This window comes from Solenopsis invicta, chromosome 13 (genome assembly GCF_016802725.1).
Source record: "Solenopsis invicta isolate M01_SB chromosome 13, UNIL_Sinv_3.0, whole genome shotgun sequence".
NCBI classification, from domain to species: domain Eukaryota; kingdom Metazoa; phylum Arthropoda; class Insecta; order Hymenoptera; family Formicidae; genus Solenopsis; species Solenopsis invicta.
The window spans coordinates 7003391-7015689 of NC_052676.1; the positions used below are offsets into that span (position 1 = coordinate 7003391).

The window sequence follows — 12299 nt, forward strand, 5'->3', positions numbered from 1 at the left end:
TAAACTGGGATCAAAGTTAATCTGCGTTGGTGGAAATAGGCATTAGACGTGTATCAATGTTAAATCACACGCTAAACACATAAAAAGAAACTTACGCGCACATAAATGCGTAAAAAATGACTACGTAGTTTTATACATAAATATACACACTTGCTCTCTAAATTCTTTAGAGTGGAATTCCACTCTAAAAGTGTGAAAATCCTGTCAGCCTTGATAAAGAGTGGCAGTATTTTCACACTTTTAGAGTGGGATTCCACTCTTTTAGATAAAATTCCACTCTAAAGAATTTAGAGTGGATTTGCAATGCAGTGTCGTCCCCGAGACCGAGTCGCGCGCTGCGAGACAATAGTTACGATAAGGTTAAGAAACGGCAATGAGCCTGAACATCGATAATATTTCGGTTGCAAGCCCAAATCTTGGACAGCGGTGATGTAAAACGAAATACGAGACACGCGAGTGCCTCGCGAGCGATTAATACAGCGCGAGTAAATAACAACAAATAGATGATAGGTTACTCACCCCCCCTCCCCGGTCGCGTTGCCAGGCGCCGGCCAAACCTCTGCTGCTCCTTCTCGGAATCCTTCGATTCCGCGCTGCTTCTCCGTAGCTCTTACACACGATCTCGCACACATGCGCGCTTATTATCGAAACGCAACGAGTGCAGGACCAATTGCGCAAGCCGTGAGTAATTCCCGATTAAACGCGATTCGAGAGCGCTGCGTCTCCGTGGCGTTCTGTAGGCGGCGGATGACGTCAGCGTCGGCAACTTCGCTTCGATTTACCGCCGCGACACGACGCGAGTCAAGATGCCGAATCGACGCGGTTGACCTTTGCTTTCTGTATATCATCATAGAGATATTACGTATAGAGTAGAGGAGCCATAAACAGATTTGTGAGTGGAAATGTCCCCCCGTTAGAAAGAGAGAGAAGATAGGACCTATATTCTTGTCTTTGTCGTACTAGCGCCATTAAGAGAGAGAGATAGACTAAAGCTCCCGTATTCTGTCTCTTTCTATCAAGGGGTCACTTTCGAGGCTGGCTTCTCTACTCTATATGTAATACCTCTATGATATGCACGCGTTAGCGCGCGCTACAGCACGCGCGAAACACCTTGCGCGTTCACACTGCACGGAAGCCGTCCGTCTCGATTAGTCGTCTCGATGTCAACCTCGCTTGACTCGCGCGATAAATCGAAGTGGCGATAGTGAAGGTGACGTCATCCGCTATCGGCGCTCTTTCCCGCCAGCGGCACGCCATGAAGACGCGACTCAGCGAAGCGCTCTCGAATCAAATTACGTATGGCCTGCGCAATTGGTTCTGTATTCGGTAATAAACGCGCGCGCGAGATCGTGTGTAAGGAGAAGCTGCGTTGCGAAGGATTCCGAGAGGAGCAGCAGAGGCTTTTGGTCGGCGTCGGGCAGTGCGACCGCGGAGAGGGGTAAGTAACCTATCATTTGCTCGTTGCTATTTACTCGCGGTACCAATCGCTCGCGACGCACTCGACATAAGTACTGCAAATCAGTTGGATTCTATTGATTCCGATTTAGAGAGAAAATATTTGATCCTCCTGTCACGAATTTGCCGTTACATCGGCAGACTCTGTCGGAAAATGAGAAATTTAATACGGATACAGTTGCTATTATTATGATGACATAGCACAAGACATTTCGTATTTTAGAATACTTAGAATTGTAATGCAAAGATTGTCATGTTTGCAACTCTTCGCGATTTCAAAAAGTAAAACACCTCCGAACTCATCGTATAAAGATGTCTCTCATTCAAATCTGTTTTAATCATTCATCCATAAAGTCGATTGCGCCGAATTTAATGATTGCACGTCGTGATTGCATGAAATCTAATGATTAAGAGATATAATCTCTTAATAAATGATTCCAATAATTGTTCCACTATCTTTATCTTATAGTTTATTTTACAGATTTGCTGATAAACATTTTATATTTATCTGCTTTGCATAGCACCATAATCACTCTCAAAATTTTTTGTACAGTAAAAAATCATATGCAAATTGTACAAGCTTAATTTTCAAGTGACGTTTTATTCTATAAGATTTAGAGAGTAAAATAGAAGAAAAGATAGTATTATGACTATTGTAACCATTATAACTTGTAAGCATTACAATTTAAAAAATTCTCACATTCAATAATACCCTTCGCAGACTAATAATTTCTAGAAAGTTTTGAGCATTTTAATCAAAGTTATATAAACAACAGAGAAGATAAATCCACTGGAAAACAATTTTTCATATGTCTGCGTATGGAATTCTTTTAATATTTGTGATGCAGTATTAATAAAAACTTAAACATTAAATCCACGAATCTTCTCTGTATGTTAAATTTTAGCATATAAATAGGGATTTATTTTCTAACTGTTGCAACGATATAATGGAAAAACGTATTCAATTTCCTAGAAATTGTTTATGCAATTGCGTGCAATTATAAAGTCACTCTGGCATTGATGAATGAATCTGATTACTTCACTTTGCGTACCAAATCCTTGCCTTTACATTCTTTATAAATGGAAATAATCGCGTCAAGCATAACATTAATATGAAATTATTATTTCAAGGTTTCACATAAAGAAGATTACTTTTTTTTTACAAACATTTCTACACAAACTATTCTCCAAGTATTTTGAAACTTTTCTATTAATTTCTATCTACTATTATAATTTTGATAAATAATACGGCTTTATTTGATTTCGTATATTATTTATTTATGAAATAAACTATATTTGAAACATGAAATTGAATATATTATTTTTTTTAAATGACGAAGACTTGTAATTTGCATTATGCTAATTTATTTTTTGTACAAAGTAGAAAATATGTGAATTTATATTTATAATTATGAATTAGCGGGCCGTAAAATTTATAGACGGGCATACTGTATTAAAAGAATGTCACTTAATAGAATAGTTCTTTGTTAGAATAACTCTTTGTTTTCGGTAATATTTCTTAAATAAGAAATAAAAATAAAACTTTAAATACACATGAAAACAAATTAGAAAGTATCTTCTGTCAGATAGCGGATTTTATAACACCGTTTCATATTTTGTAATAATGCTTTTGCAACGTAACATAAAATAAGCGTTTGAGAAATTGGACTCCAAAACTGGCATCGTAGACAGTATCTCATAAAATTTATTTTTACGTATTAAGCGACGAAGTTTATAAAATTAAAAGTCTAAAATTGAATCCTGCCGCCTTATATATTTTTTTGATATCTTATTAATAAATCGCGTCTGATTTATCCTACTTTAAGATTCAAAAGAAAATATGAAAAGATTCACTAATTATCTGTCAATATTCTACAGTTGAAGATTAAATTGTTTATGTTGTCTACTCTTATGGATCAGTTTAAATACATTGCACAGCGATTCTAGGTTTTAAATTACGAGCAAAATATGAAAGAGAACAATATTAACAAAATAATTTCAGAAAGCTACAAATATATAAAATGATTTAATAGTATCACTCACTATTGTTTAAACTATACAATTTACAAAAGAAAATCGTACAAATTTTCTTGCCTTTCTAATATTTATTTTAAACGTGTTTTATATAGAAAGAATCCATAAATGTATGAATTATGGGTTTTTGATTCTTCAATTATCTAAACATAACATGTTTTTATCAATATTAAATACAATGCAATATTTAGTTTCCGAGAAGAGGATGCCGTTTTAGGAAGGCTTTGCCAATAATTGGCGACTAGCCTCTACTCGAATAATAGAAAATAGAAATTAATTGTTGAATTTGATTCAGATTTTTAACTATAGATTGAACTTGATCCTATCTCTAAGTACATGCATTCGTAGTTCTGTCTAATTTTTGTTTGTACATATACAGTTGTTTTTTTTTTCTTTTTAACATCTTTTCTCGCGCGCGGTGCGTCGGAAAAATCAGCGCGCGCTGATTAAGACCCGTTTTGTATGCGCGGAGCGGGCCCACTGATAAATAGCTCCGCTTCTTTCAGCCGTGCAAAAAACCCACAGTTAGCGCCACGACCCATTCGTGCCACATACGAAACCATATGCGGAATATGGTGCACCGCGCTCGACGGTGCGGGATTCCAGACGTCCTGGAGCCTCGTGCTCCGCCGAACCTGCCGAGAGATTCGAGATCAGAGGTGGCTGAACGAGCACCCTGAATCGCGAACGCCACGTTTCTGCTGATTTTCGAGATTTATCGAGATCTATTTAACTGAGAACACTTTCTCTCTTTCAAGAGAAGGGAATCGAGGCAAAATCTTTTGCGCTAATGTTTAGATACAGCCCGTTTTAAGACGTCACTGTATTTAACTTCACTCTGCCGTAATGTTACATTATGGTGAATCGGAGTCACGAGTTTTTTAACTTTGTGAGAATTTTTGAATCAAAGAGAGTCGCGAAAATCCTAATATCGCAAACCTCAGTGATCGAGAAGCGCGATGATTCCGAAATTTAGACGTCGAGTGTCGCGAAGCCCCTGGGAAAATTTACGACCGCGCGATTTCGTAAAACAAGCAGCGCCACGTGTTCTCGAAAAATTGTAAAAAAAAAATACAGAAAAAAATTCCCAGAGAATTAAAATCGTCAAAGATTGAAACATCCTGCGTTACAGCATTCCGTGGGGCAGAAATTCCGTAGAATTTTCGTAGAGCGTCTCGCTTTCTCGCCGGAAGAGGCAGCCGTGAGAGTGTCGAGGCCGAGAGGCCTTGCCCCCGCGCCCCGCGCAGCCACTCTTCGTAAGAGGACCCGGTGAGATTAGAACTCGAAAGGGGGCTCGACATCCCGCGGTGTCGCCGCGCGGACGATGATAAAGATGGAGCTGATACTACCTGGCTTAAGACCGCTGACGCGCGCGGCTTTCCAGCATTACGTGTAATCACCGCGAGAGTGATCTTATCGGGCTGGTAACGGTGCACGCAGTGGTAGAGAACAGCTCGTCGTAGACGAGCGATTGTGAGAAATTTGGTAGAGATGAAGGAGAGAGAGAGAGAGAGAGGGGCAGAGAGATATAGATACGCGAGGTAATCCTCGCGTGTGAAACGCGAGCGATCGTTTCGCCGACCTGCTTGCTAGGTAAACTAAATTTAGAACCGCGATTCATCTTTCCGATTTTATAGCGATAATTTAAGTGTATAGACTATAATAGTTACGGTTTCCTTGGTTTGTGCTGTACGCTTGAATGGAAAATTATTCTCGATTGCATATAAGGTCATTGCACCAGTCTGCTGCAACTGAACAATCTGCACTGAACAATCAGTTAGGACTGTTTAAGAAAATAATATTGAAATAATAAGACTTTAAAATAATCAGTTGTAAATTAATTGATATCTTTTAGATCTAATTTTCATACAAATTTAATTGTAACATCATTTCATTGTATTTATTATCAAAAGACTTGAAATGAATTTTTTTAGAGCCGCATGATACTAAAATTTCATTTATTTCTTCATTGACTGCAGATGTCTGGCGAATATGTGTTATGTCTGTTTGTGAAGAATTTTATCGACGGTTATGGAGAAATCATTGAAAGTTATACTGTTTGGAAGAACGTTGTAAACAACTAAATCTTCTGTTGAACAACAGTTTTATAAATACTTGGAAAACTAATGAAGATTATGTCATTAAATACCACTGAAAGACTCATAAATACTCTCAAGTGTCATACTCATAAACAATTAATAGACATCTCTACACATTAAGATCTCTAGAGTGCTCTTTGCAGTGTACGCGACACCGCCGTCAGATGAACGATACGAGTAATTCTATTTCTCGTAAATAAAAATTCTCACACAATGGACTATAAGGTGCAGCATTATGAAACTTTCCAACTATATTATAATAAAATGGTTTCTTGATTGCAAGTCCTCAAAATTGATGCTGGAGACAAATGAGAGATATATTTTGTGATAGTACAGTTTTCAGATTAGTACCAAAATTAATTCACACAAGAAATCTAATGACACTTAGAATTCTGGTAAAAGTGATCATATTTTGAAAGATAAGTGTTCGCAAAGTATTTTGTAACGTTTTCGAAATATTTTAACACATCCTCCGAAAATTTGTAGTATTCTGAAAGCATCCCACAACACTTCCCGAACGGGATATTATAAATATTTTAATAAATATTATAAAACTTTAATTAAATATCTATTTAACATTCTGTTAAACAAGCATTTTACAAATAAATTTTCAATTAACGTATTATTTTTGTCAAAGAGATGCAGTGATCCTAAAAAAAAAAGAAAAAAAATCAGAAAAAATGTAAATTTTTTCTCTTACTTCATTTCTTCTTTTTCTACGTTTTTATTTTTTTCACACATAAATATATGTTTCGGGGTTGAAAATTATGCTCGGAGATACATGGATCGATCGATTTCGCAACTGCGCTCGAAATTCGAAAATCTCGTTTTTGCGTCGAGTTTGAAATTCGGTAAGATAACGATCCGACCCGTCGCGTCGGCCACTCGCGCTTAATCAGCACGTAAAATCGGGGTCCAGCGGGGCCCGCGGTGACAAACTTACGACAAACTTACGAGACGTAACGGCAAATACCGCCGTGAAAATTACAACCGCTTACGAGAAAATCGTTCTCCACCGGCGTGCCGTCTCGGCGGCCGCCGTGCGGTTGGTGTGATCGCGATAAGAGAGAAAAAAAAATACCAGGCTGTTTCGAAGGGCCCGCCGGACGAGAGACAAAATTCAGAGTGAGATCTACAGGAACCGGTAGAGAGAGAGATGAAGCGTTGAGCGGAGAGGAGAGGCGCGACGGCGAAAGGAGGGAGATACATTACCATAAAGCCGAGAATTTTACGAGAATTATGCCCGAGGTCCGAATCCCGCGGGATACCCCGCGGTGCCGTCTGTCGTTATCAAAATTCCGTCACAATGGCCACACATCAACTCTCTAACGTCGCACGTTCTCTCCGCAACCTACACCTCGCAGCGGACGTCGACTCGCGTGTGCGTGTGCACGACGGTTCATCGGTGTGTCCCCCTTGAAGGCGGTTTAACTTTCCTCTCTGTGCTGATTTTTCGAAATTAAAGGTTTTCGTCCTGCGCGAAGATGAGGTAGCATTTTAATTCTTTTTTTTTTGCAGATTATTCTAAAGATAAATTTTCTTGTACTCTACACTTTTTACAAACTAGACACGCTGCTAAAAATGTAAAATTATATAAAGAATATGTGTAAAAAATTACACAGTTTATTGAGAAAATAAATAAAACAAAAATAGAGAAAGTAAAGAAAATAAATAAATAAAAATAAACAAAATTTTACAAAGATTAGTACTTTTACCTCTAATTGTATAAATTTTCATATTAGAGGGAAAAAGATTGTAATAACAATTTTGTATTTTGTAATTTTTATGTAAATATATTTTTACGCAATATTATACAGCATAATAGTAATATTTGCATTTTTGCAGTCGCAAATATAACTTAAGAAAATTTATGTAATATTATTCATTAGTTAATTTTTAAATGAATATTCCTTAAACTTAATTATAACTGTAAATTTACTTTTATAAATTGTTTAATTACTATAAAAAAGAACAATTCATTTTTAAGTTGAAACTTTACTCTTTCATTTTAAAATATATAGCTTTATTGATAATAAGTCCTAAGATTACCTACATTCAAACCTCCTTGAAATTTTTTATTTATTTCTTCATTTTTAATTATAAAAAAAATACAACTTTTGACTCTGAGTAAACTTTTCGTTGTCACATAAAATACTGAAGATGTGTTAAATTGCTTTGGAAAAAAAGTCGCATAATTTTTAAATTTTGTAAATTTTATTGAATATTCTTCTTTGCTTCTTTTATTTTATTCCTCCCTTTCATTTTATTTAACTTTAATTTTATAATATTTTTAATAATATTCATTAATATATCAGGAGGCCTTTCTATGATTTTTCTAATTCTTTTAAATATATTTCCTAAAAAAGTGATCGCGAATATTTGATATATTATAATTACAAAACTTATTATTAATATTTTTCCCCATTAAAATTAGGAACGACAAGATATTCTAAGCTTCAAAATATCCAAAAAAGCAATTAAGAAATTACTATTTACATGATAATAGAATTAACAACTCCTCCATCATTTCACTCTAAAAAGAATCCTGGAGACCTGTTAGTACAATTACAATAGTAGTAATTCAATATGTAATTTTTCACAGACTAGGCAAGTGCTACTTGAACAAACTCATGTAAACGCTAACCCTATTAAGTTTAATTGCGAAAAAGCTGTGCGTTTATAACGAGTTTATCTAGAGTCGTTTGTTTCCCCTTTATTTTAATTGCAAATACAATTAAACGATGCCGGGGCAAAATATGCGTACGTAAAAATAGCAGCAAATACAATTGAGTCCTTCAAAAATAACATGTTGTGCACGTTAAAATCGACAAATGGCTAAAAAGAACTTAATCATCCCTGCGTTTCGTATGCGCGTTACAAAAGAGAAAATTTGCGTGCCCTCGGCGAAGCTTCAGGTAGCAGAACCGGCGTGGCTGCCGCGCATTTTGTCGTCCTCCACCTTATCCTTATTCTTCTTCTTCTTCTTCTCCTCCACCTCCGCCTCCTCTTTTCCTCGTCCTCGTCGTCGTCGCCGTCGTTCTCTCCCTCCTCGTAGCTGTCTCCCACAAAGTGAGCCCGTCAGCGAATCGTACGACGAATAATCATAAAGTCGCCGCTTTATGCCGGAATCGTATTCCGACGCTCGGCCCCGAGGATGCCCGCCGGGATTAAAGTCGTCGGTCCTTTAATCGCGCCGAAGGATATAACGCCCCGAACCCGTTCCACCGGGGGACCGACCGGTAGGTAACATAACAACGTACGCGCGCATAAGGTGCGCTCGCGCGTCCCGTAACGACCTCGGGGATACGCGTGCGTGCGACTTAAAATTATCAAACCGATAATTCCGCGGACGAGAGCCGCGATCTGACAGGTCTTCGTCGCGAAGGCAAGCGACGACGGTCGTCTCAGCGGCGCGGCGGCTCTTCTCACTCCTCGTTCTTCGCGACGGCGCGACGGGACCGAGACTCACGATGATTCAGGGTTCGTGGCTCCGCTGTTGGTAACGCGAAAGTCCTGAGAGAGGAAAAAAAAGGAGAAACTTGAATAAAATACACCCTCGATCCGTCTCTCACGACTTCTCCTCTCTCTCTTTTCGTTGGCTAGCACGAAGCTACACGACGAAGCCTCGCGTGTGCTCTACGTTCGCGCGTTACTTGGTAAACGCTCGGATCCATCTAGCTAAAGGTGGATTTTTTCTCTGAAAATAAGATCGTTGTTTGCGTAGCGACGTGCACGTCGGCGAAGCGTAGCTCATTACAGGGTGGGGGAGGACATCAGAGGGACGCCGACGTCGCGCGAGCGACGTCGTCGGCGTCGCTGTGTCGTCCGCCCTCGACGTGCCGCGCGGAAGGTGTCAAGCGGAAAAACGTCGGCGTGTTTGTACAGGCGCCGGGGGTGGCCGCGATGTCTTTCCTCGCCGCGTCGATTCGCACCGTTACCGAGCTGTCAAGTCCACACCCTCTCGTCGCGCCACCCCCGCCCAGCGCCCCGGTCTAACGACGGCTATTACATCGACAGCACAAACAATGAGCGACTTCGAGCACCCTCCAACGAGCAAGACTGTAAATAAGGTAGCCACGACGATCGGAACGTTAACAAAGACCTTGCGTTGTCCGTTTCTTTCCCTCCTCGTACATATATTGCAACTTATATCCAGAGATGGGCTCAAGCCCGATGTACGTGGAAAACCGAGTCAAATTCAGTAATCAAGTTTCATATTTTAGTATTCGAATAATATTCGTAAAAAAGTGATATTTTATACACTGTACATTTAGAAAAAAGTTCTTAGTGATGACAGCTATAAAAGTGACAACCATACAAGTTTTATATGTAGAATTAATGTCGATAGTTTAATAAACACTATTTTATTCAATTCAATAGTCTAATAATAGTTATTATATAGTTATAGTTATTACAACGAAAGTTTTGGTCGCAATAGTTATAATATAGTTTATATTATATGCTACGATAACAATATTTGTGCAACTATTAGTTTATAGTGAAATAGCTCAATTATAATTACATATATTTGTATCTTGGTGCTAAAAGAGCCCCAATGTCCAAAATTCGAGTTTGATCTTTTTTACAAATATAGTGGCTCATTTAGTGTTCATTAATGTATATAATTCGAATTTGGCAATTTTGGGTATTGATTCTTTAAGCACCAAGGTACAGATATATAGATTTAAATACAAATACTTACAGTTTACGTACGCACGGGTGGGCACTATTTGAAATATGCATTTGAAGTACGTATTTAAATACATTTTGTATTTTGTATTTAAATACTTTTCGTATGTAAATCGTTTTAACTCACACTCATTTTTTCAAAAAAATTCCTGTTTGCAATCTGAAAACGGGGTCGCACTTATTGAGTCAAACTTATGTTTTTTTCTATTCAAACTAATTGTTCTCGCGGGCTAAAATCGTTGAAATATTTTTGTAAAAGTTATATGTTTAAAAAGTATTCTTAGAATTATCCTTCAATAATAAGCTTAATGGATTTTAAATAATTCTACAGAAAGCTACATAGAGAGACAGAAGTTTATTTAGGTTTTTAAGACGACTTTTACGTGAATTGTTTCCCGAAAACTGTCCATTTTCTGTCTACTTGACATCTATTAACTGTGGATATTTATTATTCAAAGACGCCGTTCCATTTTAAGACTGCAAAATTTTGGCAACACAAATCAAAGAAATAGTCAACGGTTCACAAAAGTTTCTGACAATTTGCTATTTCTCTCCATCATGGCCTGTTTTATCTCGCCGACATTATTGTGGCCAGACTTTGACCCGTTCGAAGAAATAATCGCAGTAAGCCCCCGAGCATTTCTCTCTTAGTGGATTCGGCATAAACGAATGATTTTTTGTGGTTAAAATGCGTTTCAAGCAGGAGAATTTAATTCACCAGGGTGAATTTGGTGTCGTAATGACATGGTACTTCAAAATTCATCGTTCATACAAACATTAAAAATATACTTAACTTTTAATGCCGCTTAAACCAGGAACATAAAGTATTAGAAAAAATTAATAAAAAATACAGAACATTAAAAGAAATATAGTATTAAAATATATATTGTATAATAAATAATGTACAATAATTGATAAATGAGAAAAAGAAACAACGCCTAATTTATAGATCACCAATAATTTCGCTCTACGTTGCCATATTTTTCTTCCGATCCGCTCCTTCCACGAATCATTACGTTAATCATCGAAAAACGTCATTCGGAGGCAATCGTGCGTAACGAAGCCAATTCTGTGCTGCCGTGAATGAGCCAAGAGGGGGGCAGAAGGGGGCGGGAGGAGACGGTCGTGTGACCCACATTAGGGGCATCACGGACCTAGGTGGTGAGCCTGCGGCAAGGATGTCCCGAGGGAACGCGATGCTTCCGATCTGGTCGACGCAACCTATTCTTAACCGGCGAACATTGTTATAGATAACGATAGTCGTCGCCCCTTCCCCCTTTCGCTTTCCGCTCCCGAAAATTAGCGGAAAGGGGGCAGGGGAGGGAAGCGTGATCCGAGACGCAGTTTGTTTACCTATCGTAGCCGGCGCGGGGGCCCACTCTCGAGTGGATTTAGGTATTCTTCGAAGGGCTTGCTCGGCCGAAAGGGCCCCCCTCGAAATCGACGTTGCGTGCCTCTCCGAGGGAAGACGCGTTCCAGGCGCCTCCTTTCCCGAAAATTCGCCCCGTACTCCGATTTCGCTCCACCCCGCGCTCAGCTTCCCGGAACGCGCGTTCTTATAATTCAAGTCGAGAGAGCAGGCGAGAGAAAGAGAGAGAGAGAGAGAGAGAGACAGAGAGAGAAAGAGAAAACGATACTAATGATACACGCGGGATTACAGCGCGGTGAATCGCGTGCGCGCGCGTCTAATGTGTCGATGCTGCTGCGCGGGGAGCGCGTGGTAATTGCCGGTGCAACCGGAAAAGTACGGGCCCCTTGTCACAGAATAGGTCGACTCTTGCGCGGGCATAAGTACAATATTTTCCGAGGACGCGTGGTTATTTCGAATCGGCGCGCGTTTGAGCGGCCGACGCACGCGATCCGTCACGGTCGCTCCTGAGTGTGCCGTTCGTTTCCAACGTCCGATGCTAATTTCAGTAAGAGAAACGGGCGAACGAAGCTTCTAACAGCTTATCCGATTTTCTTCTCTTCATTGGTAGTATCGAGATTACGTGGTGAAGAATCAAGTAAGCACCATATAAC

General features: G+C 39.0%; 1 protein-coding gene across 1 annotated transcript in view; it reads left to right on the plus strand.

Moving 5' to 3' along the window:
- The first annotated feature begins 215 nt into the window (after positions 1–215).
- LOC105205586 overlaps positions 216–12299 on the plus strand; it is a 45606-nt gene continuing 33522 nt past the window's right edge. The window contains exon 1 of the mRNA XM_011174984.3: positions 216–1438. Coding sequence (XP_011173286.1) covers positions 1299–1438 — 140 coding nt within the window. The 5' untranslated portion in view covers positions 216–1298. The remainder of the gene's footprint in view (positions 1439–12299) is intronic.